This window comes from Amblyraja radiata, chromosome 1, assembly GCF_010909765.2.
Source record: "Amblyraja radiata isolate CabotCenter1 chromosome 1, sAmbRad1.1.pri, whole genome shotgun sequence".
In the NCBI taxonomy this organism is placed as follows: domain Eukaryota; kingdom Metazoa; phylum Chordata; class Chondrichthyes; order Rajiformes; family Rajidae; genus Amblyraja; species Amblyraja radiata.
Window position 1 is genome coordinate 2,758,003 of NC_045956.1, and position 25,890 is coordinate 2,783,892.

A 25,890-nucleotide genomic window follows, 5' to 3' on the forward strand; every position below is an offset into this window, starting at 1 on the left:
AACATTGACTTCTCCAATTTCAGGTAGTCCTTGCTTTCTCCCTCCTTCCCCTCCCCTTCCCAGCTCTCCCACAAGCCTACTGTCTCCGCCTCTTCCTTTCTTTTTTCCTTCCCCCCCCCCGACATCAGTCTGAAGAAGGGTCTCAACCCGAAACTTCGCCTATTCCTTCGCTCGATAGATGCTGCTTCACCCGCTGAGTTTCTCCAGCATTTTTGTCTACCTTTAATTTCTCCAGCATCTGCAGTTCTTTCTTAAACATCTTCCCCTTACATGCACTTCCTTTTAGCATTAGGTAGGCAAAGTTCAAATTTAGATTTTTAATGACGTGAAACTTGAAATTCATACTGCTGGTTGCCAGAAATTTTACAGGCAAGCAAGTGGAGACCCTTTTTTCTTTTTAAATGAAAATCATATCTACTTTTCAGGGGAAAGAAATTGGGAAAAACTGATTTTTACAAAATCAGCAAACTCGAATAAGAGCACCAATACACAGATTGTATTAAAACAGTAAAAAATAGACAGCGTCAAGCATCGGCATACAAATATGTACATGTAATTTACATAATTCACATTTATACCAGGAATTGGTGGATTGGAATTGAACTCAGTTTTCAGTATTGTCTGGATTTTCTTCTCACTGGTCATTGTTACCATTTTAGCAACTAAGTACTAGTTTCACTCCAACTACAACCTTTTATCATTTAACTACAGTTTAAGAAGGTCGGACATGGGAATTTAAAAAACCAATAAATACTATTACTTTGGAATGCAAATACTTTTTCAAATACCAGAACATTAGGATGTACTTGGCAACGTTACAAATTTAGTCTGTTGAGGTATTTCACTTTACATGAACCATCTTAAAATGAAGGTTGATAAACACACAATATCATGTAAATGACACTGCCAATTCTATTTGGAAGAAGTGCTTTGCTGCGATCAGTCAAGTAATGAAATTAGAGTGCATCCCTAAAATATATAACATTTATATATAAAATCATCTCTTACAAAAACAAAGTTCATATACAATTTTCTTACAAATTGTGTAAATGCCTTTTATACACACGTTAAATACAAACCTACAATTTGCCCATTTCAACTGTTATCAATGCATTGTGTTTTGTTTACCCAAAAATAACCTGCACATGAAAAATATAAAAAATAAAAAATCTACCATATACAAATACAAAATTATTTACATCTTTGGGTTTAACATTTACATGTGCTACATCAAACTTATCTTTTTTTAAGCATCTACTGTTAGTTATTATTCAGAAACGTGTATAAAGGGGAAGCTTATGAATCTAATTCGCCAGAAAACAATTGACAAGTACAAGAAACTGTTTAGAAGACAATATTGACACTTTGAAAGATTATACATGTGTCACTGGATTCAATGTTAGTTTGTTTGATTTGCCAGCAAGCCGAGGATTGATGAGAGGCACTGTAGCTTTCCTTTCACGTGATCAGGAATCCTCTCATTCTGCCCATACCTAGAAAAACAAATATTTTCACCTTTAATTGAGAACAGGATTGTGGCCAATTACATAACAAATAAAAACAAATGTAATTTCAACCGTACTAGCATTAAGTAGTTAGAAATTAGTATTCTGTAGAATAGTAAATATAAGCAGAATATAAAACAAGATGGGTTGTGGGAATTCCCAGAAGTAAAGTGATTGGAGATGGAGCTGTTTCATCAGCGATAAATTGAAAGGATCCCTCAATTTCAGAATAAAATTGCAAATGTGAAAACAAAACAATTACATCATAACCTCACTTCACACTTATTTTTTTTAATAGCATATTTGTTTAATTATAACTTGATTAAATGCAAAAATAATCTTGTGCATTAGTTAATTTTCTCATTTCGATCTACTGTAAGGATTTTACTACTCAGCAGAACAATATTCAAAATATCATTGCAAAAATAAAAATCCCATGTTAGAATCGTTATACTCAAGCTTTTCTTTTAAATTACCCTACATTCAAGGTCAGTTACACAAATGTCACTTCCATGAATCGTTCAATTGTTTAGCCGTTAAAATTTCAAACTGTGATCTTTAGTCAAGTTGTCACCATCCATGTTTTTAAAAAAAATATTTGCTGTTTTTAAATAAATATTTGGTGTTTATCAAAATATTTGATGCTTTTAAAATGTGTTTAAAAAAATAAATGTGATGTTTATGAATAGGTAACCATGCTCTCATACATAATTGGAGGAGCCATCTTGGAGGAATGGCTGCTAACCAGCAGCCGTCCGTTAAACTCGCTTTTTAAAAAAAAATTTTAGTTAGTCCTGTCTCGTCCGTTTGGAGAAATGGACTTTTTAATGTGGGGGGTAGGGGGCAATTTTATTTCTAGGTCCCTACCTGGTCGGTGAGGCAGCTTTTTCTCCGGGCTGACCCGTCCTCGCGGCCTACCAGCGCCGTTTCCTGGCGGGGACTGCCCAGCGGCCTCGGTGGCGGCACAGCGCTGGAGCGCTATCGTGGAGCGGAGCGGGCAATGCCTTGCCTGGGTCGCCGCGCTGGATCGACGCGCTGGAGCTCCGGTGAGCTGGACCGCCGAGAGCAACACCTCCGGGCTGCGGGTCTGCGGAGCGGGCGGCGCCGATTTCAACATCGGGAGCCTGGGAGCTCCAAACCGGCGCGGCCTTGTCGGCTCCGGAAGCCGCGGTCTACAGCTTGGAAGCGGCCGTTCCAGGTGGCCCAGCCGCTGAGAGGACTCTCCTGACGCCGGGGCAAGACCACCCGGTGAGAACGGCCAGGAACATCGGGCCTCCGTAGAGGCAACTGCGGTGGCAGGCCTGACTTTGGGTGAACTTGGGGCTGGGGACTTGACATTGTGCCTTCCCCCACAGTGGTATCCATTGTGGGGGGATGATTTTCTGTCTCTACGTAATCCTGTTAGTCTTTGTCCAAGATGGCTGCCGTGAAGGGAGAGTGGACGCTGGCGCGCTTTGGCTGCCGCTGCTCTCTCTTCACATTGTGTTTTTGATTTTCTGTTTTTGGACTGAATTCTGTTTTTAGTTTGTGTCTCTGTGATGTCTTTATTATTTATTTTACTCTGATTATATGTTTATATTCCTGTTAATCTATGTAAGGTGTCCTTGAGATGTCTGAAAGGCGCCCAACAAATAAAATGTATTATTATTATATTTTGCTTATAGAAGTGTTTCCAATACAACAACCATACATCATTTGAAATAGGCTAATAAGTGGTTAGTATTACAGATGCACACTTAAGGGGATTTTCCTCCCTTTTACATCATCCCATACACAAAAGGAGCTGTACCCGTTCCTCGATTAATGGGAAGTGGTGGAAATAGTTGCATTTAGTCTGGAAATAAGTAGTATTGTAATTCAAGTGTTATTTTAATCTATTTAATATTTCATGTTGAGGAGCATTTCTACTATAGACTGAAATATATGAATTGCACATGTACAATAAAAAAGTACTTACCTGATTGATTGCCCCTGAGGAGATGTGTAAACAACAGCTGTAACTCCAGCTTGCACCAGGAGCTGAGAACCATCATTAAATTGAACCCAGACTTCTCCACTGTTGAGCTGTCAAATATTGAATACCAAACATAAGTTGCAGGCCCAGTTTTTCTAGTATTCTATCATATAGTCATGCCGTGTGGTAACAAGCCCTTTGGCCCATCTTGCCCATGCTGACCAACATACCCCCATCCACACAAGACCCACCTGACTGTACTTGGCCCATTACCCTCTAAACCTATCCTATCCATGTACCTGTTCAAATGTCTCCTAAACATTATGATAGCACCTACCTTAATTACCGGCAGCTCGTTACATATACCCACCATCTTTTGTGTAAAAAAAAATATCCCCCAGGTTGCTATTAAATCCCCCCCCCCCCCCCCCACCACCTTAAACCCATGTTATCTAGTTCTCGATTCCCCTTATCGAGGCAAAAGGACTGTGCTTTTACCTGACCTCTGATGATCTTTTACACGTCCAAAAGATCACCTCTCATCCTCCTGCTCTGCAGGGAATAAAGTCATAGCTTGCTCAACCTCACCCTACAGCTCAGGCCCACAAATCCTGGCAACATCCTCACAATTCTTCCCTGCACACTTTCCAGCTTGAAACCATCTTTCCTAAACTGAACACAATACTCTAAATGTGGCCTCACCAATGTCTTATATAACTGTGACATGACCTCCCAACTTCTATACTCAATACACTGACTGATGACAGCCAAAGTGCCGAATAGTTTTTTGACCACCCCATCTACCTGTGGTGCCACTTTCAAGGAAATATGAACCTGCACTCCTAGATCTCTCTGCTCTGCAACCCTCTCCAGAGCCCTGCTATTCACCGTTTAGGTCCTGTCGTGGTTAGACTTCCCAAAATTCAACACCTCGCATTTCTCTGCATCCATCAACCATTCCTCAGCCCAACCAATCAAAATACTGCTGAAACGTTTGACAACCAGTCAATTACTTTAAAATCCAAAACATAAACAAGATTCCTATCTTGAATTAATCCAAAAAAAAAAAAGCCCGATTACAAATGCTTATTTTGTCCTCTAGCACACTGAAAGCACAGGTAAGTAGGAAACTAACATTTTGAAAATTATTTTAACTTAAATTCAGATTTAAATTTTATTGCTTTGAGTCTTATAATTACAGTAATTTCCATCTACTGGTTTCTTCACCAACACCGTTGTAAAACTTTTCGCTGTTTTTATAATTTATTCTGGTTTGCCACTCGACTAATTTTTTACTCTACGAATGGCTCTGCAAAGGGCTGAAATAAATATAGTTTGTGGCCTTAAACTTCTAGTTCCTTTGAGAAACCCTTAGGCTTAAAGGTGATACCTCCAATGGAATTTCCTTGTTTGGCAAGGATATGAAGGTTTTAGATTACAACCTTACTGAAACACTGAGGCTATCCTTAGAAAATTCACTGAAGCTAACATTCATTATAGTGCCATTGTACAACTGGGTTTAAGAGAAATGTAATCACTAAGTTCTAGAGAAAGTAGGGGTTTATGAGCTGAAAACGACCTAAAACACATGAAAAATCTATTTACAGTAGTGGATGGAATTTGAAATGCACTTATTGACAGGAATGTTCATAAAAGCAATGATCAATAATTACTGTGTTCAAAAGGGAACTGCAGATGCTGGAATATCGAAGGTACACAAAATTGCTGGGGAAACTCAGCGGGTGCAGCAGCATCTATGGAGCGAAGGAAATAGGCGACGTTTCGGGCCGAAACCCTTCTTCAGACTGATGGGGGGTGGGGAGAAAGAAGGAAAAGGGGAGGAGGAGCCCGAGGGCGGGCGGATGGGAGGGTGGGAGGAGACAGCTAGAGGGTTAAGGAAGGGGAGGAGACAGCAAGGGCTAGCAAAATTACTTGCTGTCTCCTCCCCTTCCTTAACCCTCTAGCTGTCTCCTCCCACCCTCCCATCCGCCCGCCCTCGGGCTCCTCCTCCTCCTCCCCTTTTCCTTCTTTCTCCCCCCCCACCCGCCATCAGTCTGAAGAAGGGTTTCGGCCCGAAACGTCGCCTATTTCCTTCGCTCCATAGATGCTGCTGCACCTGCTGAGTTTCCCCAGCAATTTTGTCTACGATCAATAATTACTGGTATGCAGAAAGGTTGGAATGGGAAAACATAGATTGGAAGTGTCCATTGGCAATCTGCTATGAAAGCTATTCTATAATTTATACCTTTGAATCCAAGGCTATTGAATGGAATTAAGGTACAGATCATTCAGGATATATTTAAGAACTGAGTTTTGAAGCACTGAATTATGCCACATTTTTCTTCACATCAGAAATATTTCTGCACAAGATAATCTGCAAACATTTTTGCAAAATAGTTGTACAATGCAATGAAATTTCAGCACACATGGACATGGTTTAAGATTCTCAAATATCAACCCCAATTTCAAAATTAAATCAATACTAATGTGATACTTGCATTCCACATTCACTGTTCAGACATCAGAATGCACATCACACTGATTCATATCACACAGTACAGCTGCAAAACCCTTTGCTATATTTTCTAAACCCAATTAGTAGCTTCAATGCCAATAAGTGATAACTGGCAGCTCCTCCTCACAAACCTTTCAGCTTTCTATCATCTCCTTCTTTCTTGTCCCCCACTCCCAGCCAAGTTGTTGATTGGAAATATACTTGAATAACTGCATCAACTATATGGACTTCCAAGCCAAACCATCAATACTACTGATAGGAAAACAGGGCAACATTACATCTGGAGTTAATTCAGTAGAACTCAGAGATGGACATTTTGAAAGTTGCAAATTGCAATATAAACCACTTTATAACTTAACCCAAAGGCAGATTCAGTAAGCTGGCTGATATCGATTGGAAAATGGGGAGTGGGAAAGTCTGCTGTTAGAGGGTTATTTATATCACTTTGCTTCTGCAGGAGCTGGAGGCAAACATTCAGATGCAACTTTGCTGAGTTAAAATTCATCGTTCATCAATGTTCAATAATTCAAATAATTTGCTCATCAACATGGTTAAGCAACAAAATATCAGTTGAATATTTAGAGATTTGAAAATGTCATACCTGAGATGCCCAGCCAACATTAGGTACAAAAACAGATTTCAGCACCTGTCCTGGACTTGGAGATATTACGGTCTGTGTTGAAGGTGCAGATTTATTTTTAACATCAGTGAAAGTTGTTAAAATTGATTCTTCAGAGAAACAAATCTGAAAAGTTAAAATAGCAAAATGTCTGTTAAATTTTTTAAATAAATTCCTCACGTAACAGGATATAGGTAGTGGAGTGCAAGGTATAAAAACGGTATTGTTTCATCTATGGAACTGCAATAGATAGCATTAACTAGCAGTGGCAGATGAGGAAAGATTTAAAAATAATGACAACTTTAGTTTGCATTTACCTGGGTGCAATACGAGGAACAGCACCTTATATTCTGCCTATCTCCTCTTCCCTTCCCCATCTGACATCTGCCAAACAACCCTTCCTCACCTGTACTGGCCTATCGCATGGTAGCTCTTATCCCACCCCTCCATCTCTTTACGCCGGTTACTTCCCCTCTACCCTTTCAGTCTAGATGATGGGTCTCCACTGCCCGTTTCCCTCCACGTACTGCCTGGCCTACTGAGTTTCTCCAGCAGCTCTTCTTTCTTTGTGGAGTCAGTCTAGATTTGGCTCCTTAATTATACTTCAATAACATATTAAAGAGTCTTTAGAAGGTACAAATTCAAGAGTGTATTCAGAGGTCAATTAGAAATAAGACATGTCAAAAGCCTTGATGGATATAACGGTGAATCTAAGCTGCGACCAGTGGTTCCAATATTAACTGCTGGCATTTGGCAAGTTAGACATAAGTAAGCACCAGACTTTGCAGACTCACTACAACTTTGGGTTTAACTGAGTGGAATTTATTGATGGAATTTTACACTCCTGGGAGTCCACAGGGTTACACTGGGAAAACAAAATCACCTTTGATTCTATGCCTATTGCATATGATTGTAGACCCCATTGCCATTTCAATGACAATTCTCCAACATGGGGAGGAAAGTTAGTTTGTTTTAAACCAAAGTAAAATAATAGTTTTTAATGAACATGCTTTCTGTGCTCTTATTGCTTTAAAAAAAAAAATAGAAACACTTATCTGATGCAAACAAATGGCAGATTGCCATTTAGAAAAAAAGGCACAAAGTGCTGGATTAACTCGGTGGGTTAGGCAGCATCGCTGTTGATAGGTGATGTTTTGGGTTGGGACCCCTTTCTGCCACTGAACTGATGTTTCATTTTATTATCCATTGAAAGAACTTTTAAATGTCTTTTGGACACCAGAGACATGTGTCAAAGGGCCTCGTAGCTTTGTTTCCTGCCAATTCTTGAGGCTGGTGGTTCAAGACAATCCTGTCCAAATCCTAATCATCATAAACACCCCAGTTTAGAGGAGCAGCAAGATTGGCCCATTGTGTCTGACACAGATGATTGCAAGTTAGTGCTGGACAAGTTGCAAGAAAATCCATGCTGTTGCTGTCTAAACTGAATGAAATATTCCTTCCAATGCAGAGTGCTGTAGCTTCTTGCAACCACCTGAGCAATAACCTAAATCCACAATTTGGTTAACGTATTTTACATGTTTCAGGTACCAATTATCAGCTCACATCACAAGAAAGCTCTGAACAATATGGGCCAATGTATTCACTTTTTAATATACCAATGGGCATGCAAATCTAAATCAGTCTAGAAGTCAGAAACTCATGCAACTTCAAGATCACCCTTTCCCCAACAGAATATACAATCTCTTTCTGAATTGAAGTGACACATTTAACATGTTTTCCTTTGTAACAATCTGGTATGCAGAAGATGCCATCAACAAATAAAAGTGTTTAATTTGTGAATAATAAATAAATGGCTGCTTACTGAAGGACTAATGCTTGCAGTCTGGCTCTGAATCAGTGGTTGCTCCTGCACTGCATGCTTTCGATCCACTGTTGAAGTAGGGGAGAGCGTGGAATCAATGTTTGCAGGCCGCCTATTTTGTGTAATAGAATTTGTCAGTGAACAATTCAAATAGTCAATTTTAAAATGTTATTTTCAACCTTCCTTTTTTAATTATTTTTTCAAATAGATGTTTTTCTATTTCCAACTTTCTGAATTGTGTACCATGATTAATAGATATATTTTACCTTCCAATAATTATTGGGAAAAATGAAATCTGCTTTTCCTTTCTACCTTCTTGTGCAGCTATAATTGATTCCAGCTCTAGACAAGTCTGATGAGCCTGTGGGACAGAAATATAAAGCATTAAACGAGATCAGAACTATTTAAGTAGGATTGTTATTCAATATCATTGTTATGCTCATTTTCTATAATAAAAGCTTTATACTACACACTATCATGTGTTGTTCTAGCCCTTGGATTTCTGTTGAGCATTATCATGTTAAATATCAAATTTGAATGAATAGAATAGCTTTAACCCATGAACTGGGTGTCAGGGGTTATGGGGGCAAAGGCAGGAGAATGGGGTTGAGAGGGAAAGATAGATCAGCCATGTTTGAATGGTAGAGTAGATGATGGGCAAAATGGCCTAATTCTGCTCTTAGAACTTAGAAACTGTTTTTTCAAGGTCAGGATATCCACATTAATCCTAAAAACACCCTCAAAGCTCAGCTCCTATCAAAATCAATAATAGTTCTTTAGTGTACAAGCAGATACTCTGGTGTCCATAACTGTGATCTCAATATTAAATAGTCCATTCCTAATTGGAATTGTACTGACACAAAAATGTATAATCACCCCCAAAATGCAATTTTTCCTCATCACTATAGGTTCTGTACTCTTGCTTCCCATCTCCATCATTAAACATTGTAAGTAGCCTAATAGACTTTTAAATAACCTATGGTTTCAATAATATATGACCAAGATAATTTAAGAAACATTCATTTTTACCCTAAAGAATTGTGTTGTGTGATTGACCATTACTGGATAGTTAATATCTTGTGACCAAACAGATTCATGCTTCCTCTTATTGATCTAGAATTAAATCATCTTGGGTAAATGAAATATGAAACATAGAAACATAGAAATTAGGTGCAGGAGTAGGCCATTCGGCCCTTCGAGCCTGCACCGCCATTCAATATGATCATGGCTGATCATCCAACTTAGTATCCCGTACCTGCCTTCTCTCCATACCCTCTGATCCCCTTAGCCACAAGGGCCACATCTAACTCCCTCTTAAACATAGCCAATGAACTGGCCTCGACTACCCTCTGTGGCAGGGAGTTCCAGAGATTCACCACTCTCTGTGTGAAAAAAGTTCCTCTCATCTCGGTTTTAAAGGATTTCCCCCTTATCCTTAAGCTGTGACCCCTTGTCCTGGACTTCCCCAACATCGGGAGCAATCTTCCTGCATCTAGCCTGTCCAACCCCTTAAGAATTTTGTAAGTTTCTATAAGATCCCCTCTCAATCTCCTAAATTCTAGAGAGTATAAACCAAGTCTATCCAGTCTTTCTTCATAAGACAGTCCTGACATCCCAGGAATCAGTCTGGTGAACCTTCTCTGCACTCCCTCTATGGCAATAATGTCCTGCCTCAGATTTGGAGACCAAAACTGTACGCAATACTCCAGGTGTGGTCTCACCAAGACCCTGTACAACTGCAGTAGAACCTCCCTGCTCCTATACTCAAATCCTTTTGCTATGAAAGCTAACATACCATTCGCTTTCTTCACTGCCTGCTGCACCTGCATGCCCACTTTCAATGACTGGTGTACCATGACACCCAGGTCTCGCTGCATCTCCCCTTTTCCTAGTCGGCCACCAAATACTTTCCATTTATTGTTGAATCTATTGGCTTATTTCTCTTTCATTCCAATCAATCACAGCACAAGAAGATAATTATTTAGTCACAAGACACAGAAAGCAATATAGTGATGTTCTTGGTTATGTATATCCTAGCAAGATTACCATTTTTCTGAGTAATAAAGTTTATTAAAAAAAAAACTTATGAATAGTAAAAGTCAATGTGAAAAAAAACCCAACCACAGTAAAACTCTGATAAGGCAGCATGCTATTGTTTGGAAATCCAGACCACTCATTGCTCTAAAGTGAGAGTTGGGCCCAGAGTACAACTGTGGGTGCGAGGCTGGAGATGATGGAGTGCCATCATGGCTGGAATCTGGACCACGGGCTGGGTGGGGCAAGAACCATATTTGGGATGCAAAAGGTGAGTAGTTTTCAGTTGGAGTCCAGAATTCCTGAATAATTTCTGCTCCTGTTAAACTGATTAGATTCATGTGAAAATTTATCATACCATTGTGATCCAATAAAATAAATAAAAGTGCTTGGGTATTAATAGGAGTAATGTCCAATAGTAAAAAAAAATCTGCTAGTTTGTCACTATCAAAGTCCAAACAATGCTGGATAATTGAAGTTTAACTATACCTCAAGAAAAATAGTTTTACCTCCTCTGCATGTTCCATATAACATTTTATTCCTTCACCCAGGTCATTCATTTTTCCTCCTCGGAGTGTGTGAGATTTCCCAGATTTTTCTATGATACGAATAATCTCTGATGTCTTGTTAACTTTTGCTCCTGTTAAAAAAATGATCACGATTATTCAATCAGGGATAATAATAATAATAATGGATGGGATTTATATAGCGCCTTTCTAATACTCAAGGCGCTTTACATCGCATTATTCATTCACTCCTCAGTCACACTCGGTGGTGGTAAGCTACTTCTGTAGCCACAGCTGCCCTGGGGCAGACTGACGGAAGCGTGGCTGCCATTCTGCGCCTACGGCCCCTCCGACCACCACCAATCACTCACACACATTCACACACAGGCAAAGGTGGGTGAAGTGTCTTGCCCAAGGACACAACGACAGTATGCACTCCAAGCGGGATTCGAACCGGCCACCTTCCGGTCGCCAGCCGAACACTTAGCCCATTGTGCCATCTGTCGTAATGATCATCTTGGATTGATTAAGGGGCAAGTCCATAGACTTGGAGGTCACAAGGAGGATAAATAGAGTATTTGTTAAATGTAATATTAATTTTGGAAAGACCTGAACAACATGCTGCACAGTTGACTGATTTAAAAAAAGTACAGCTCATGCGATGCAAATAAAAGATTGATAGAAAACTGGCTAAATAACAAGAAACAAACGGTTGCCTTAGTGACAAAAGGCCTTTGGCAGTGGGATTTGTTGTGCTTTATTTTACATGACAATAAGACTGCAAGGTAAGAGCTTTGATCAAGATACTTTGGATATTACAAAAACTGGCTGCATGAATGTAGGCATTAGTGCACTGCAGAACATTTTCAATTGCTTGGCCAAGTGGACAGAAAAGTGACAAGAATTCAGCCTGAAGTGTGATGCAATGCATTTGAGGAGGACAAACAAGACCAGAGACACAGTAACATGGTGTTACAATGACAACTGTAGATAAACATTGGGGCCTTAGAATATATGCCCATAGATGACAGAAGTTGAAGATTATGTAGTTATGAAAGCATTCAGTATACTTTATTGGCAGAGAGATATACTTTAAGGAGTAGAGTGGTTATGCCTGAGCTGTATAAAACACTATTCAGACCATAACTGGAGTCCTGTACAGGGTTCTGGTCATCATATTCAAGAGGGGATGGAGCAACTAAAGAAAATATATAGAAGATTTAAAAGGATAAGAAGAAATAGTAGACCATTTCATCAGTTGTATGTTACATCATCCAATAACATCATAGTGGATCACTCAACTCAAATTCCATTTGTGTTCAATTTACTGATTTGCTCAATTCTCTTTTAGTACATGAAAACGTTTCAATCTTAGTTTGGAAAATGCCCAATGAGCAAATAAGGGTAGCACTCCAGCATAGAAAGTGCTAACCATTTGCCATTTTATTAATTAAAAATGTCTCCTCATCCAAATCCTAAATGCTTAATTCCCTTCTTCCAAGGCTAAACCATTAAGCTCCAGATCCAATTTCATCCTCGTGTCAAGATGTTTTTCAATTCTTCAAAGGTACCCAGAGTATAGGCCAATCTTATTTGATTTCTCCTCATATAACAATCTCATCCTAGGAATCAATTTAGTACTGTAAAATTCCAGTGGCATTTCAACAGAATTTCTGCACTTATTGTATGTTCCTCCTTTTAATAGCAAATACATTTTATAGACAATAGGTGCAGGAGTAGGCCATTTTGCCCTTCGAGCCAGCACCACCATTCAATGTGATCATACATGATCATCCCCAATCAGTACTCCGTTCCTGCCTTCTCCCCATATCCCCTGACTCCGCTATTTTTAAGAACCCTATCTAGCTCTTTCTTGAAAGCATCCAGAGAACCTGCCTCCACCGCCCTCTGAGGCAGAGAATTCCACAGACTCACCACTCTCTGTAAGAAAAAGTGTTTCCTCGTCTCCGTTCTAAAAAGCTTACTCCTTATTCTTAACCTGTGGCCCCTGGTTCTGGACTCCCCCAACATCGGGAACACGTTTCCTGCCTCTAGTGTGTCCAAGCCCTTAACAATCTTATATGTTTCAATGAGATATCCTCTCATCCTTCTAAACTCCAGAGTGTACAAGCCCAGCTGCTCCATTCTCTCAGCATATGACAGTCCCGTCATCCCGGGAATTAACCTTGTAAACCTACACTGCACTCCCTCAATAGCAAGAATGTCCTTCCTCAAATTAGGGCACCAAAACTGCACACAATACGCCAGGTGTGGTCTCACTAGGGCTCTGTACAACTGCAGAGGATTTCCCCCCCCCACAATTTTACATATTGGACAGTTTTCCAGAGTATATTCCAATTAATAATAAATTTAGTTTAAAGAAAATGGGCCATATACAAGCACTCAGACCCCTGTTCTAGCTCTGGCTGCACACCTTACTTGCAGTCTGGACCCTCGACTTACTTTGAGTGAGCCAGATGCTAGCCCATCAGAATTTCTAAACAATTGGATGCTGAATTAAAGCTTTACTGCATCTTGTGAATATATTTGTGCTGCCTCCAGTGGAAAATCTGTTCTGAGCTAGATTCCAAAACTGTACACAGTATTCTGCATAGTCTCATCAATGCCATGTACAATTGCACAGAGACTTGCCTACTTTTATACTCCAAGCACCTTACAACAAATGCCAATTCATTTGTTTTCCTAATTAATTGCTGTCAATGCAGGTTTACCTTCTATTTCATATACTACCAGACCAAGTTCCTTTTGTAAAACAATTAATAATTTGCTCAGCATTTAATATCATTCTGTTTTTCAATCCTTCCCAACAAAATGAGTAATAGATGTTATACATCTTTTCATCCCATCTATATTATTTTGTAAACTGTGTCTACCACATTGCCCACTTTTCCAAGATTGCTGAATGGAATGGAGATTTTTTTGAAGACGGATTGATGGATAAGAAAACGACTCTAGTTTAACCTAGAACAGAGGGCGCTGAAAAGAGATTTAATGGAGTATAAAAACAGATAAAGTAGAAAGGAAGGACCCATCAGCTAGAGATCAAGAACAATACATTTGAAGTCATGCAAAGACAAGAGTTGGATAATTTGTTTATATTTAGAGGGTGTTGGGAGCTTGGGACTCTGTACAAAAGGCAAACAAGGTAGAAAGTGTCAGCATTTACTTTTTAATGGGTTAGCCCTTCAAGTGCCAAAAGTCATAATGTTGAAGTTTTTAATTACAATGTAGAATTAGGATAGTTAGCATATTTATGGCCAGCAGTGACATATGCTTCAACGGTCTCATTCCATAAAAATGAAAACTAATATCTGCATGCAACCACAAGCATAGGTTGCAGATCATTATTAATTACTTAAAACTCACCATCATAAAAACAGACTTCAGCATCAGCTTGTGGACCATTCTCCATCAACATGCATTTGCCATACTTGGTATACAGTGTGATTTTGGGCGTTTTGGATCTCACGAGTTGTACAAACTTTGATGCATACTGGTATTTCTTCCAATAACTTTCTGAAACCAATATGGAACAGTGAAGATGAAGTAGGAATAATTTACAGGATGTGGATTTTAATACATTTTTTAAACAACTGAATTCAATGCACTTGAATAGAAGAGGACTCCAAAGCAAACTCAAAATACCGAGAATATTAACAATTTTGAATAAAACAAAAACGGTTGGAAACAGCTGAATCTAATGAAACTGTAATATTTGAAATTAATGATCTTTCAGCAGAGTGCAACGGTTACACATATATTGTTCATACACAAATGTTTGCTTAAACATATTTGATTACGTTATTCTTCAACAAAATATTACATTTTCTCAAACATTTATTGTATAACATCAAATTTTTTTAAATTTGTGGACACCTCAAATAATGGTTAATGTTATGACCACCAGGTGGCGCCGACGATGGCTGCCCCGCAAACGGTCTGTCTCGTCTTTTCAAAGCTCTTTTATTGTCACGTGCACCAATTAAGGTACAGTGATATGCAGCCATACTAAAAAAAGCAACAAGACACACAACTACATAAAAGTTCACATAAACATCCACCACAGCAGATTCACCACATTCCTCACTGTGATGGAAGGCAAAAAAGTCCAATCTTCTTCCCTCTTTATTCTCCCGCGGTCGGGGCAGTCGAACCATCCGTCGGGACGATCGAAGCTCACGCAGCCGGCAATCGAAGCCCCCGCGGCTTGGAGCTCTCGATGTTGGTCTCTAACCAGGGACCACGAGCTCCACGATGTGAAGTCCGCAGGCTCTCACGGTTGGAGCTCCCAAACTCGGTCTCCAGCAGAGGCCGCCAACTCCTCGATGTTAGGCCGCAGTGCGGACGGAGATACGATACGGAAAAAAATTGCATCTCCGTTGCAGGTAAGAGATTTTTAAAGTTTACACCCCTCTCCTCCCCCCGACATAAAACAAGCTAAAGAACTCTAAAACATAAATGTAGCACAAACTATTAAAAGAACAAAGTAGGAAAGGACAGACAGGCTGGCGTCACCCGGTTTCCTTCTTTGTTGTTTTTAGTTTGTTGTAAAATGTATGTTTTAGTGTACTTTTAGTTTTGTATTATGTGGGGGGGCGGTGGGGGAAACTTTAAAAAAAATCTCTTTCATCGACGGAGATGCGACTTATTTCCGTGTCGTATCTTCGTCCGTACTGCGGCCTAACATCGTGGAGCTGGCGGCCTCTTGTTGGGGAGCGACTTCGGGAGCTCCAACCTTGGAAGCCTTTAAAATCGTGGAGCTCGTGGTCCCTTGGTTACGGACCGAATTCGGGAGCTCCAAGCCGCAGGAACTTCGACGGCCCAATCACGGGAGCTTCGATCGCCCCGATTGCGGATGGATCGACTCCCCCGACAGTGGGAGAAATAGGAGGAAAGAAGATAAAACTTTATTGCCTTAACGCTGGGAAAGCCATGCGTCTTGCTCCTCTCAATTTATCCTTGAGGACTCTATGGTGAGCTGCATTCTTAGCGTGCCATATTCTATTTGGTTAAAACATTTTAATCACTTGAAGCATTTAAAGAATTGCTCAATTAAAGCTTTTAATACTGTATGCAACTAAATAACATGGAATTTTTAAGGACATTTAAGAATCACCGACAATGTTACAGAACTAGAATCTCCTACCACATTTGGTCAGTAGACTTTATATCTGAAGAATATTAGTGAAATAGCTTAAAAAAAATAATAATGTGATTATTTCTTGACACTATCATAGACCCTTGCGTTAAAAGGCAAGATTTATTTAATTAACTAAATGCAAATTCTCTGTTTGCTGTGCTCGGATTTACAGTTTCATATTGAGGCTTCTGAATTAGGAATTAAGCAACGTAGCCATTGTTCGATTTAGCCCACTGTTATATGCAAAACAGCTTCTTGAGACTATAATTCTGGCAGCTTTCTCGAATACATATCATATCTTTATCAAGTAATCTATTCACTATTACTAATCGGTACCTGGTAAATCATCAAAACTGTAAACAAATACTTCCTCTGGTGGAGATGGTGGTCTGTTGTCTATCGGGAAGCCTCTTCCTTCATTAGGATGATAAATATGGATCTACATGAATTAAATGTCACAAACATTATCTTTAAAATCATTTTGTTAAGAATCTAGAGTGTATAGAGAATGTTAGATTTAATGAAATCTTGAGTGGAATCAAGGTTATAATACAGCATGTAGGTATTCCTGATTTAGGAATGTTGGTTAGTGAATTTTCAATATAAATTCACTGATTCGTTAGGGTATTTGTTCTCTATTTACTAATCTATGTCTCTCTACAATGCACCACTTTCTGCTCTAAGAAATACACTGCATGAAACTATTCCTAACTCAAATCTCTCCACCTTCTTGATTTTCATAACTTGGCTTAGTATTACAGATTGGATACAGGCCCTTCGGCCCAATTTACCACACCAGCCAAAGTGTCCCATCTACACTAGTTCCACGCCTGCATCTGGCCCATATCTCATCCTATCCGCGAATCTGTCCAAATGTTTCTTAAACATTGCGATAGCACCTGTCCGAAATACCTCCTCTGGCAGCTTGTTCCATACATCCACCATCCTTTTTGTGAAAATGTTACCTATTAGGTTCCTATTAAATCTTTCCCCCCCCTCATCTTGAACCTATGTCCTCTGGTTCTTGATTCCCCTACGCTGGGCAAGAGACTGTGTGCATCTACACAATCTATTCCTCTCATAATTTTGTACACCTCTATAAGATCACCCCTCATCCTCCTGTGCTCCAAGGAATAAAGTTCTAGCCTTCTCAACCTCTCTCTATAGCTCAGGCCCTGGTCCTGGAAACATATTTGTAAATCTTCTTTGCACCTTTTCCAGCTTTCAACATCTTTCCCATAACATGGTGCCCAAAACTGAACTATACTCTAAATGCAGCCTTACCAACATCTTATACAACTGCAACATGACCTCCTAACTTCTATACTCAATGCTTTGACTGATGAAGGCCGATGTGCCAAAAGCCTTTTTGACCACCCTATCTACCATCTTCACTATCTACAATGCCACCCACTTTGTATCATCTGCAAACTTACAACCAATGCCGTGTACATTCTCATCCAAATCTTTGATATAGATATAGATGACAAACAGTAACGGGCCCAGCACCAAACCCCAAGGCACACCACTAGTCATAGGCCTCCAGTGTGAAAAGCAACATTCCTCCATCACCCACTGCTTCCTTCCACGAAGCCAATTTTCTATCCATTCATCAGTTTGAAGAAGGGGTTCGGCCCGAAACGTTGCCTATTTCCTTCGTTCCATAGATGCTGCCGCACCCGCTGAGTTTCTCCAGTACTTTTGTCTACCTTCGGTTTTCCAGCATCTGCAGTTCCTTCTTAAACTTTCTATCCATTCAGCTATCTTTCCTTGAATCCCATGGGATCTAACTAGTGTTAAGGAAATATTTCCCACAAATGTAATTCTTTCGTGATTTGAAGTATACCTGTAAAAGATATACACTGCCCAGCCATGCCCACATTAGTGGGTTAGGTTGAATATAGTTAGGAGAAAACATTATCCCTTGACAAGAACCAGAATTATACAATTATACATAAAATTATGATCAAATCATCTGTAGTTTATAACTTAGTGAATTCTCCGTCTTTCCCCAGTATTCTCATTTAAAATAAATGTGAAAAAGTACAACATTGAAACAAATGATCAAACATTTAACTTACCATGTTTCCATCGCAGGATATTCTAAGTACTTCCCTTACACATTCTTGAGCACCACTCCCTTTCAAAAGTTCCATACATACTTCCTCCGAGTCAAGAATACTGACCTGAACAACATGAGTAGTTAGTCATAGCTGCACATCAAGACAATATGACATAAAATACACAATGTGACAATGTTTAGACAAAACACGTTTTTCCCCATTCTATATGCCTCATCTCGGCCTTTCAGCATTCCTTTATTTTTTTTCCTTATTCGTGCCTATTTTCCTTTACAGTGTAGACGTTACCCGTCTCAAGCAGTTTTTTGGTAAATATTCATTTCTATTTCTTAACCATTCACAAGGTATTTCTCCTTATATATATATAATTGATAATATGGATTCTAGACGTAGATAATACCTGCGATATAAAACTTTCTATCAGAATCCCAGCTGATGTAATTCATTAATAGTCCTAAAGATCTCCGTCTACTTTCTTTGTTTTTGAAAAAGAACTCCAGCTTGTCAATCCTTCTAGAAAATTGCAACTATTATTCTGACAAACTTGTAAATACGTTTTGCACTTATTTCAGTGTTCTTGTGTTTGTTCTGAAGTAGGATAATTAACAGGACACCACAATGTGGCCTGGCCTCAAACCACCAAAACTTCACCGCTGGTTTAAAAAAAATCAACTCCCCAACTGAATTAAATTTGAGTTTCTGAGAAAGCTTTGGTTATTATTGTACCCTATTTTAACGCTTCGTAATACCCCTCTTTCAAATACTTTCTCCAAGAATTGCAATTGTCCAGCAGGTTATTTTATATTGGCTATTTACCCAAACAGAATTGATCTGCACGGCAATGAAATGGCACAATAATCTGATGCCTCCAATAGTTGCTGGCAGATTAAGTGATTCTTAGAAGACTGATTTGACATCAAAATCTTAGGTGATCAACAAAAATAATAGAAATGAATTTGCTAAAGTATTCACACCTAATCTAGATATTTGGAGAAAACTTCAGATTATTAAATATTGCATTTATAAAACATTTTTCAAGACTTCTGGTTTTGGAACATTAATGTTTAAAGTGTAAGCATTACGGTTACATTAGAAACATGCCAATCCAGTTGTGCTCAAAACAAAAATCAGATTATCGTTTGTTAAAGTAATGTTAATTGAGGTATAAATAACGGTCAGAACACTGTAGACTCCTTCAAATCTGTCACAAATCTTTTATAATCGCTGGAATAAATTGAGCCACGGTTTAATCTCTGATCTAAAAGACAGCAGTGCAGCAATCCCTTAATGCTGCGCAATAGTACATTAGCATAGGTTCTTATATTCAAATCTTAACCTCAACTGGTGAAAGCTGCACCTATTCAGCCAGAGATAATAATCATAATAGTGCATTCATTCTGTAGGTCTGAAAGCCACAAGTTCAAACCAAAGGTTGTGGGTTCTTCAGCCAGTCAAGGGCTCAGAATAATAATTTAAACTAATACACTATCTCAAGGGCAAAAAGGGATGAGTAATGCGTTGGCCTAGATAATTAACTCCACATGGTGTGAATGAATATAAAAAGTGCATACGTGTAGGTTCTACAATTGGACAAAGTACCCCATCTGAGCCCCGATCAGAAATTATTATTTACTATTTCATTGATTTTCCTCTGAATTAGAATTATCATTTATTAAAGCAAAGGAAAGCATACGCCAATAGATACTTTAAATGTATCTGCTGTGTATCCATCATCATATTTGCAAACCCTCAATGTTCACAAATTTTACCAAGCAATCTGTATATCAATGGAATTCATTCCCCCCCCCCCCCACGTTTATGAGATACTCTGTCAATCGCTTTTTGAGTTCACACAATAACTATTGCTATGACCATGCCATACTATTTTATGAAATATCCTATTCAATTACACTGGCAAATGAAAGTGCAACATTATCCGGCCACATGGACAGTTTCCATTACAACTATGGACATTTGAATTTATAACAGAAAAAGTGGAGGGGCAGTGAGCAAATGTAAGATTTTGTTAAAGACCTGAAAAAACGGTCATGCAATGCCTAGATGGAATTGCATATTGTATCATTATAGGTTAATCAGCCTGTTAAATCTACAACAATGCTAGAACAAATTATAGTCCTTACCACTGCATTCTTGGTTTTTTGCCGGATTGCTTTAAGTCTGTGGGCCTTCAGTGGCGACACCAACTCTTGTAATGTCTTCTTTTGGGTTTCAACAGGCTGCCTTTCCAGTTTTAAAGCTTGTTTCAAAGCTTGAGGACGGGTATACTTTGTGTCTAATTGTCTGGAATCCCCTTCACATTTCTGAATATCCATTTGTTTTCTGAAGTGGCCTTTTTGGGAAAGCTCATCAGTTTTCACTGTGTTGCTGGATTTTCTCGTCCAGGTATTTGCTGCTGCGACTTCATCTAGAACCTGCTTTCTTCCACTATGGAAATTGCCACCAGAACTATTGGTAGTGCTGATATCCATTGGTTTTCTGAATGAAGCTACAAAATGATACACATGAAACTTGCATAAATTTGCCTAAATATTGTACAGATATCAGAGTTAGAGAGATACAGCACTGAAACATATCATTTGGCTCGCTAATTCATACTGATTATCAATCATACATTTACATTAATCCCATTTTTATTCTCTCCAAATTCTCACCAGCTCTTCCACCTCCCCCCATTTACAGTGGCCAATTAAACTACCACTTTGGTATGTTCTTGTACATACTTTAACCATGTAATACACTTCTAGAAGCTATTCAGAAAAACAGGTTTAACTTCAGGAAAATTAAAAACATATTTAGGTTTCAACTATGAATAGCCTGAGGACATTGTATTTCATTTCAAAAATAATTGTGACTACCAATATTTCACAAAACTCATTTGCACCAGCATTACAGTCTTTAACGACAAACAAGAAAAAAGGGCAAGGTGGGTTGACCATTGCATATACCATTTATGGTGCTAATGTAGAGGAAGCACGCCATACAGCAATGGACAGTGCAAAATCCACCTCAGTCATGCTGTTTCAGACAGTTCTTAAAAGGATAGGATGGCACTTATTAACGTGCTGAGTTGGGCAACTAGGTTGACTTTGACATAGCATAATCAGCTTTGAAAGTATGTCAGCAAAATATAGGGGGAGATTCTCCCCAGTCAGGCCTTTACTAAAAAAATGCTTGCATGGATATCAAAGAAGGGAGAAAGAAAAATATGTTTAAAAACAAAATCAAAAGTGGCACAGTGGCAGCATTGCTGCCTGCCAGCGGCAGATACCTGGGTTCAATCCTGACTACGGGTGCTGTCTGCATGTAGTTTTGTACATTCTCCAAGTGCCCTGGTTGCCTCCCACATTCCAAAGTCCTCTAAACTCTAAAAAGAATGCAACATACCATGATGTGGCTGGCCATTTTCAAACCAGTGTTGTATTGGCCCGACCTGTGATATCTGCTCCAAGAGTGGCCCACTGGAAATAGGCTGGTAAGTAAAGTTTGGGCTGTGAATAAAATTAGAAAAGATACACTTTGTTAATAACTCCTAGCTTACTTGAAAATAACATGATATAAGATGTAATGACATTTTTTAATCATGCACTAGGTTGACCAATACTTTACAAGCAATATCACCACACATTCACAAATACATTATTACCATTAATATTACACATTAAGTACAGTATATTAACAAGGATCTCTATCATTTCCTTATGACATAGGAGGCCATTATGGCCCAACAAGCTTATACCAGCTCTCGCAGCAATCTCATTTCCACATTAATATTCCCTTTAACCTTTAGTCTCCACATTGCCATTTACTCCTCTACCCTGCTACTAATCAACACTAAGGGCAATTAACATGAGCCAATGATACTACCAATCCGCATGTCTTTGGAACATGGCAGAAAACCCATAAAGAAAATGAAAACTCACAGAAGGAACTAGAGGTCAGGATCGAACCCATGTCACTGAAGCCTCAAGGCAGCAGTTCTAAAACCGTGCCACTATGCTGATCCTTCAATGTTTTCAAACAGCATTGTGGAAAATTAAATGTTGTCACTCCAGAGTAATTATCAAGACAGCCCTTTGTTCTGAACACTAGGTAGAGCTCTTAACATACATCCTTCTGGTATGTTTTCCGTTATGAAAACCAGTATAATTGATTCAAATTTATTTTCATTTATTCTATCTCACCATCTTATAGCCTGAGTTTAAGTTTCCATCTCTGAGTTTAAGTCATCAAATGACTTAAGTCACCAATATTATATAATGGTAAAAAAAAGTGCTTACTTTGTGGACTGCTTAACAGGAGGAGACGTAGCGAGCTTATCACGAGTCCCAACATTATCTGAAAGTCCTTTATTAAACTGTGGAATATTTGCATAATCATCTCGATATAAGTTTGCAGGATTGTGCACTCCATGTCTGATTGACTGTGACAGTGCATCAACAGACTGACAACGTTCCATGCTGCTGTTTGGCTTTTCTGGAATCTGATTTTGAAAGTTACCAGATCGATCAGTGGAGTGTGCCCTTCGAAGCCATCGAGAGTGAGGTCGTTCTTCGTCTCCATGTTGTACAGCTCTTCCTCTACCACTTTTGTTAATTTCAGTATTTTGTACTCTTCCCTCATTATATACAGCACTGAATCCTTGGGATGAAGTATCATTAATACTATTGTGTGAAGTGATGACTGCTATTTTATTCGGAAGAAACTGTCCTATGACTTGTTTTGTCCTCTGATGTAGGCGTCCTGACGCACTAGTGCCTGAAGATCCAGTTCCTGTGGTAAATGCAGTTGAAATTGTGGCATGCCCACTATCCATCGAGTTCTCTACAGATCTTGGATCTTTACTTTTGGATGAAGGGCATTTCATCATGAACGAATGGTCCAATATACTAGAAAGACTGATGCGATCGGCTGGATTTTTTCGAAGCAGGTGATAGATCAAATCTTGAGCTTCATTTGAAATAAATGTTGGCATTTCATAATCTGCCAGCATCACCTTATTTAGTGTGTTTTTAACAGTGTCAGTGTCAAATGGTGGCTTTCCAACCAGAAAAGTATAAAACATGCACCCAAGAGACCATACGTCAGATTCAAGACCATGAGCACTGCGAGTCGCGATCTCTGGTGCAATGTAATTGGGGGTGCCACACATGGTGAAATGCTTTTCATTGGGCATTTTGAGCTGTGCAGCCAATCCAAAATCGGCAATCTTTATGTTCATGTCACTTGTAAGTAGAAGATTAGAAAGAGTGAGGTCCCGATGCAATATACCATGCGAGTGAAGGTACAGCATTCCAGTAATAATATGATGCATGAAATGTCGAGCTGTGTTATATTTTAAAAGAAGAACATAATGAACGTCAATTTCACACAGTTTATTCTGAAACATTTCCCCCTTCCTTCACACATTAATTCATTCCCCATTATCTCCAAATAATTATGTTAACATCCCAAAGTGCAGGGTATTGAAAAGAATGAGTACCATGGCACCAGTCAAGTATAATATAATCTGTCACTTTGATAATGGCTGTGTCAGTGCTGCGGCAATGTTTAGATGGTATCAGACCAGGAACTGTGGGAAATGTAGGTATAGATTTGGGAGATGCCAGCACATTCTAGCTTTTACAAGGAAACAAGTTGGAGATAAGGTGATGGTTTTAAGGGAGTCATGAACATTATGAAGAGAGACTAGGAGGAATTTCTTTAGTCAGAGGGTGGTGAATCTGTGGAATTCCTTGCACAGAAGGCTGTGGAGGCAGTCAATGGATATTTTTAAGGCAGACACAGATAGATTCTTGATTAGTACAGGTGTCAAGGGTTATGGGGAGGGCAGGAGAATGCGGTTCGGAGGGAGAGTTAGATCAGCCATGATTGAATGGCGGAGCCGATGTGATGGTTGAATGGCCTAATTCTGCTCCTATCACTTACGACCGTTGAAATTCATTGATATGTTCCTAATAAATATTTTCAAATAGTAGTACCTTCACCCTCTGCGAAATTAGCCTTCCTGTTCTTTAAATATCTGCTCATCTCTCCATTGTGGCACATTTCCAGTACCAAATAGACATAATTGCTGTCTTCAAAATAGTTGTAAAGCTGAAAGAAAATAAGAATCACCCATAAGTATTCTAGTACATTAGATGCACGAGAAAGGTGCTCATACAACTGTACTTACCTCCAAGATAGATGGATGCTTCAACTGACAATGAATCTCCACTTCATTGCGGACTCTCTGTACCATTCCCACTTTGTGCATGGCCTTTTTGTCAATCTAGAAATAGACGACCATATCCATCAAGATATCCAGAAACATTGTAACCATATAATTTCAATAATGTACATTTAAATGAATTTCTTTCCATTTTAAAACTTTGGGGGAAAAATACACTCGAGTACAAAATTATTTACAAATATTTTTATGCAAATGTGAAGATTATTTCTCATCATAAATAGATTCAAGTTACCAGCATTGAATTTATTTTTATTACAGTTAGAAGTGACATTTTTTTTCCAATGCAATGATGCTAAAAAACAGAGACCAGTTTCTCAAAGAAATAGGTGCAACTTTGTATTCTTTAAAAGACAACAACAGTGTTTCATTTGGCAATCACCTCAAGTACTTGATTGTTATTCTATCTTGACTTTTAATTTCCTCCAACAAGTGGATGTCAAAACCTCTGGCAGCATATGGATTCTGAACAAGTCACACCATGCTTGCGATTTTTAGCTGGATTTATCATTATTTAATTGGAAAGATTATTCTAGCCATGTGCACTCAGCAATGAGAAAAAAACATTTGGAAATATGGCTATAACCAAGTTGTCCAAGAAGTGTTATTAATTACAAGTTGGTTAAAAAGGGTCTAAGAATTCCAATGGCAGAAATACTGGAAAATGTTCTTATATCACTGACTGAAGAAATGAACAACCCATGATAAACAACGACGTTTTAGGACGTTTCAAATCAAACATTCAAGGCAAACTTTACTGTCAAATCCCCAACATATTTACAAAATAAAAACATTTAAAAACAAATTCCAATAATGCGAGCCTAACTAAATAGCTGGACGTCAAGACTGCCACTGACATACAACGATGACAAAACATGATACCGCTCAAGGTAAATTTACCATTTTAATTGCCACCTCCAGACCAGTGCTCACGGATTTTGCTCGATAAACACAAGCGAACGAGCCCTTCCCGAGCAGCGTTAAAACCTTGAAGTCCTGAAAAATAATGGATTCGAAAACTTCGCTTAGTCACCGATGTTAGTAATACTCTTAATGTCCTAGCAATAATGCAGCGGTAACTGCCAAGCCAGGTGCAAATAACGCTCTTGATAGGTTTTCAGAAATCAAATGCTCCTTACCGTAATGGCATTTTCATCATCTGCAACTGACAACCTAAAATCGCTGGACATTGTACTCTTGCATTTTAAGATGCAATTCAACACTCGATCAAGCATTTTAGAACAACCGACGGGAACTTAACCAGTTTCCCTTTGACTAAGGACGGGCCAGCGAAATATTGAATTGATTCAAAGGAAGAGACTGAGTCAATAAAACCCAATCCCGGTTTTATTCCCGCGTTAACATTAAACGGCTTCTCATCGCCAAGCAACAGACCTTAAGTATTAATTACGTGTTCTTCGAAGCCTCACCAAGCGAAACCGCAAC

The 25,890-nt window shown here is 39.0% G+C and overlaps 1 protein-coding gene across 1 annotated transcript in view; it reads right to left on the bottom strand.

Annotated features, from left to right (window-relative positions):
* Positions 1-474: 474 nt before the first annotated feature.
* The window catches only part of plk4 (polo like kinase 4), a 30,565-nt gene continuing 5,149 nt past the window's right edge, over positions 475-25,890 (bottom strand). The window contains exons 3-17 of the mRNA XM_033014432.1: positions 25,345-25,440; positions 24,391-24,486; positions 24,197-24,311; positions 22,496-23,540; positions 21,603-21,706; positions 20,339-20,703; positions 18,198-18,302; positions 16,453-16,555; positions 14,343-14,492; positions 10,959-11,089; positions 8,682-8,776; positions 8,416-8,527; positions 6,576-6,719; positions 3,463-3,569; positions 475-1,493 (exon numbers count right to left, since the gene is read on the bottom strand). Of these exons, the coding sequence (XP_032870323.1) occupies positions 1,400-1,493; positions 3,463-3,569; positions 6,576-6,719; positions 8,416-8,527; positions 8,682-8,776; positions 10,959-11,089; positions 14,343-14,492; positions 16,453-16,555; positions 18,198-18,302; positions 20,339-20,703; positions 21,603-21,706; positions 22,496-23,540; positions 24,197-24,311; positions 24,391-24,486; positions 25,345-25,440 (2,862 nt within the window). The 3' untranslated portion in view covers positions 475-1,399. The remainder of the gene's footprint in view (positions 1,494-3,462; positions 3,570-6,575; positions 6,720-8,415; positions 8,528-8,681; positions 8,777-10,958; positions 11,090-14,342; positions 14,493-16,452; positions 16,556-18,197; positions 18,303-20,338; positions 20,704-21,602; positions 21,707-22,495; positions 23,541-24,196; positions 24,312-24,390; positions 24,487-25,344; positions 25,441-25,890) is intronic.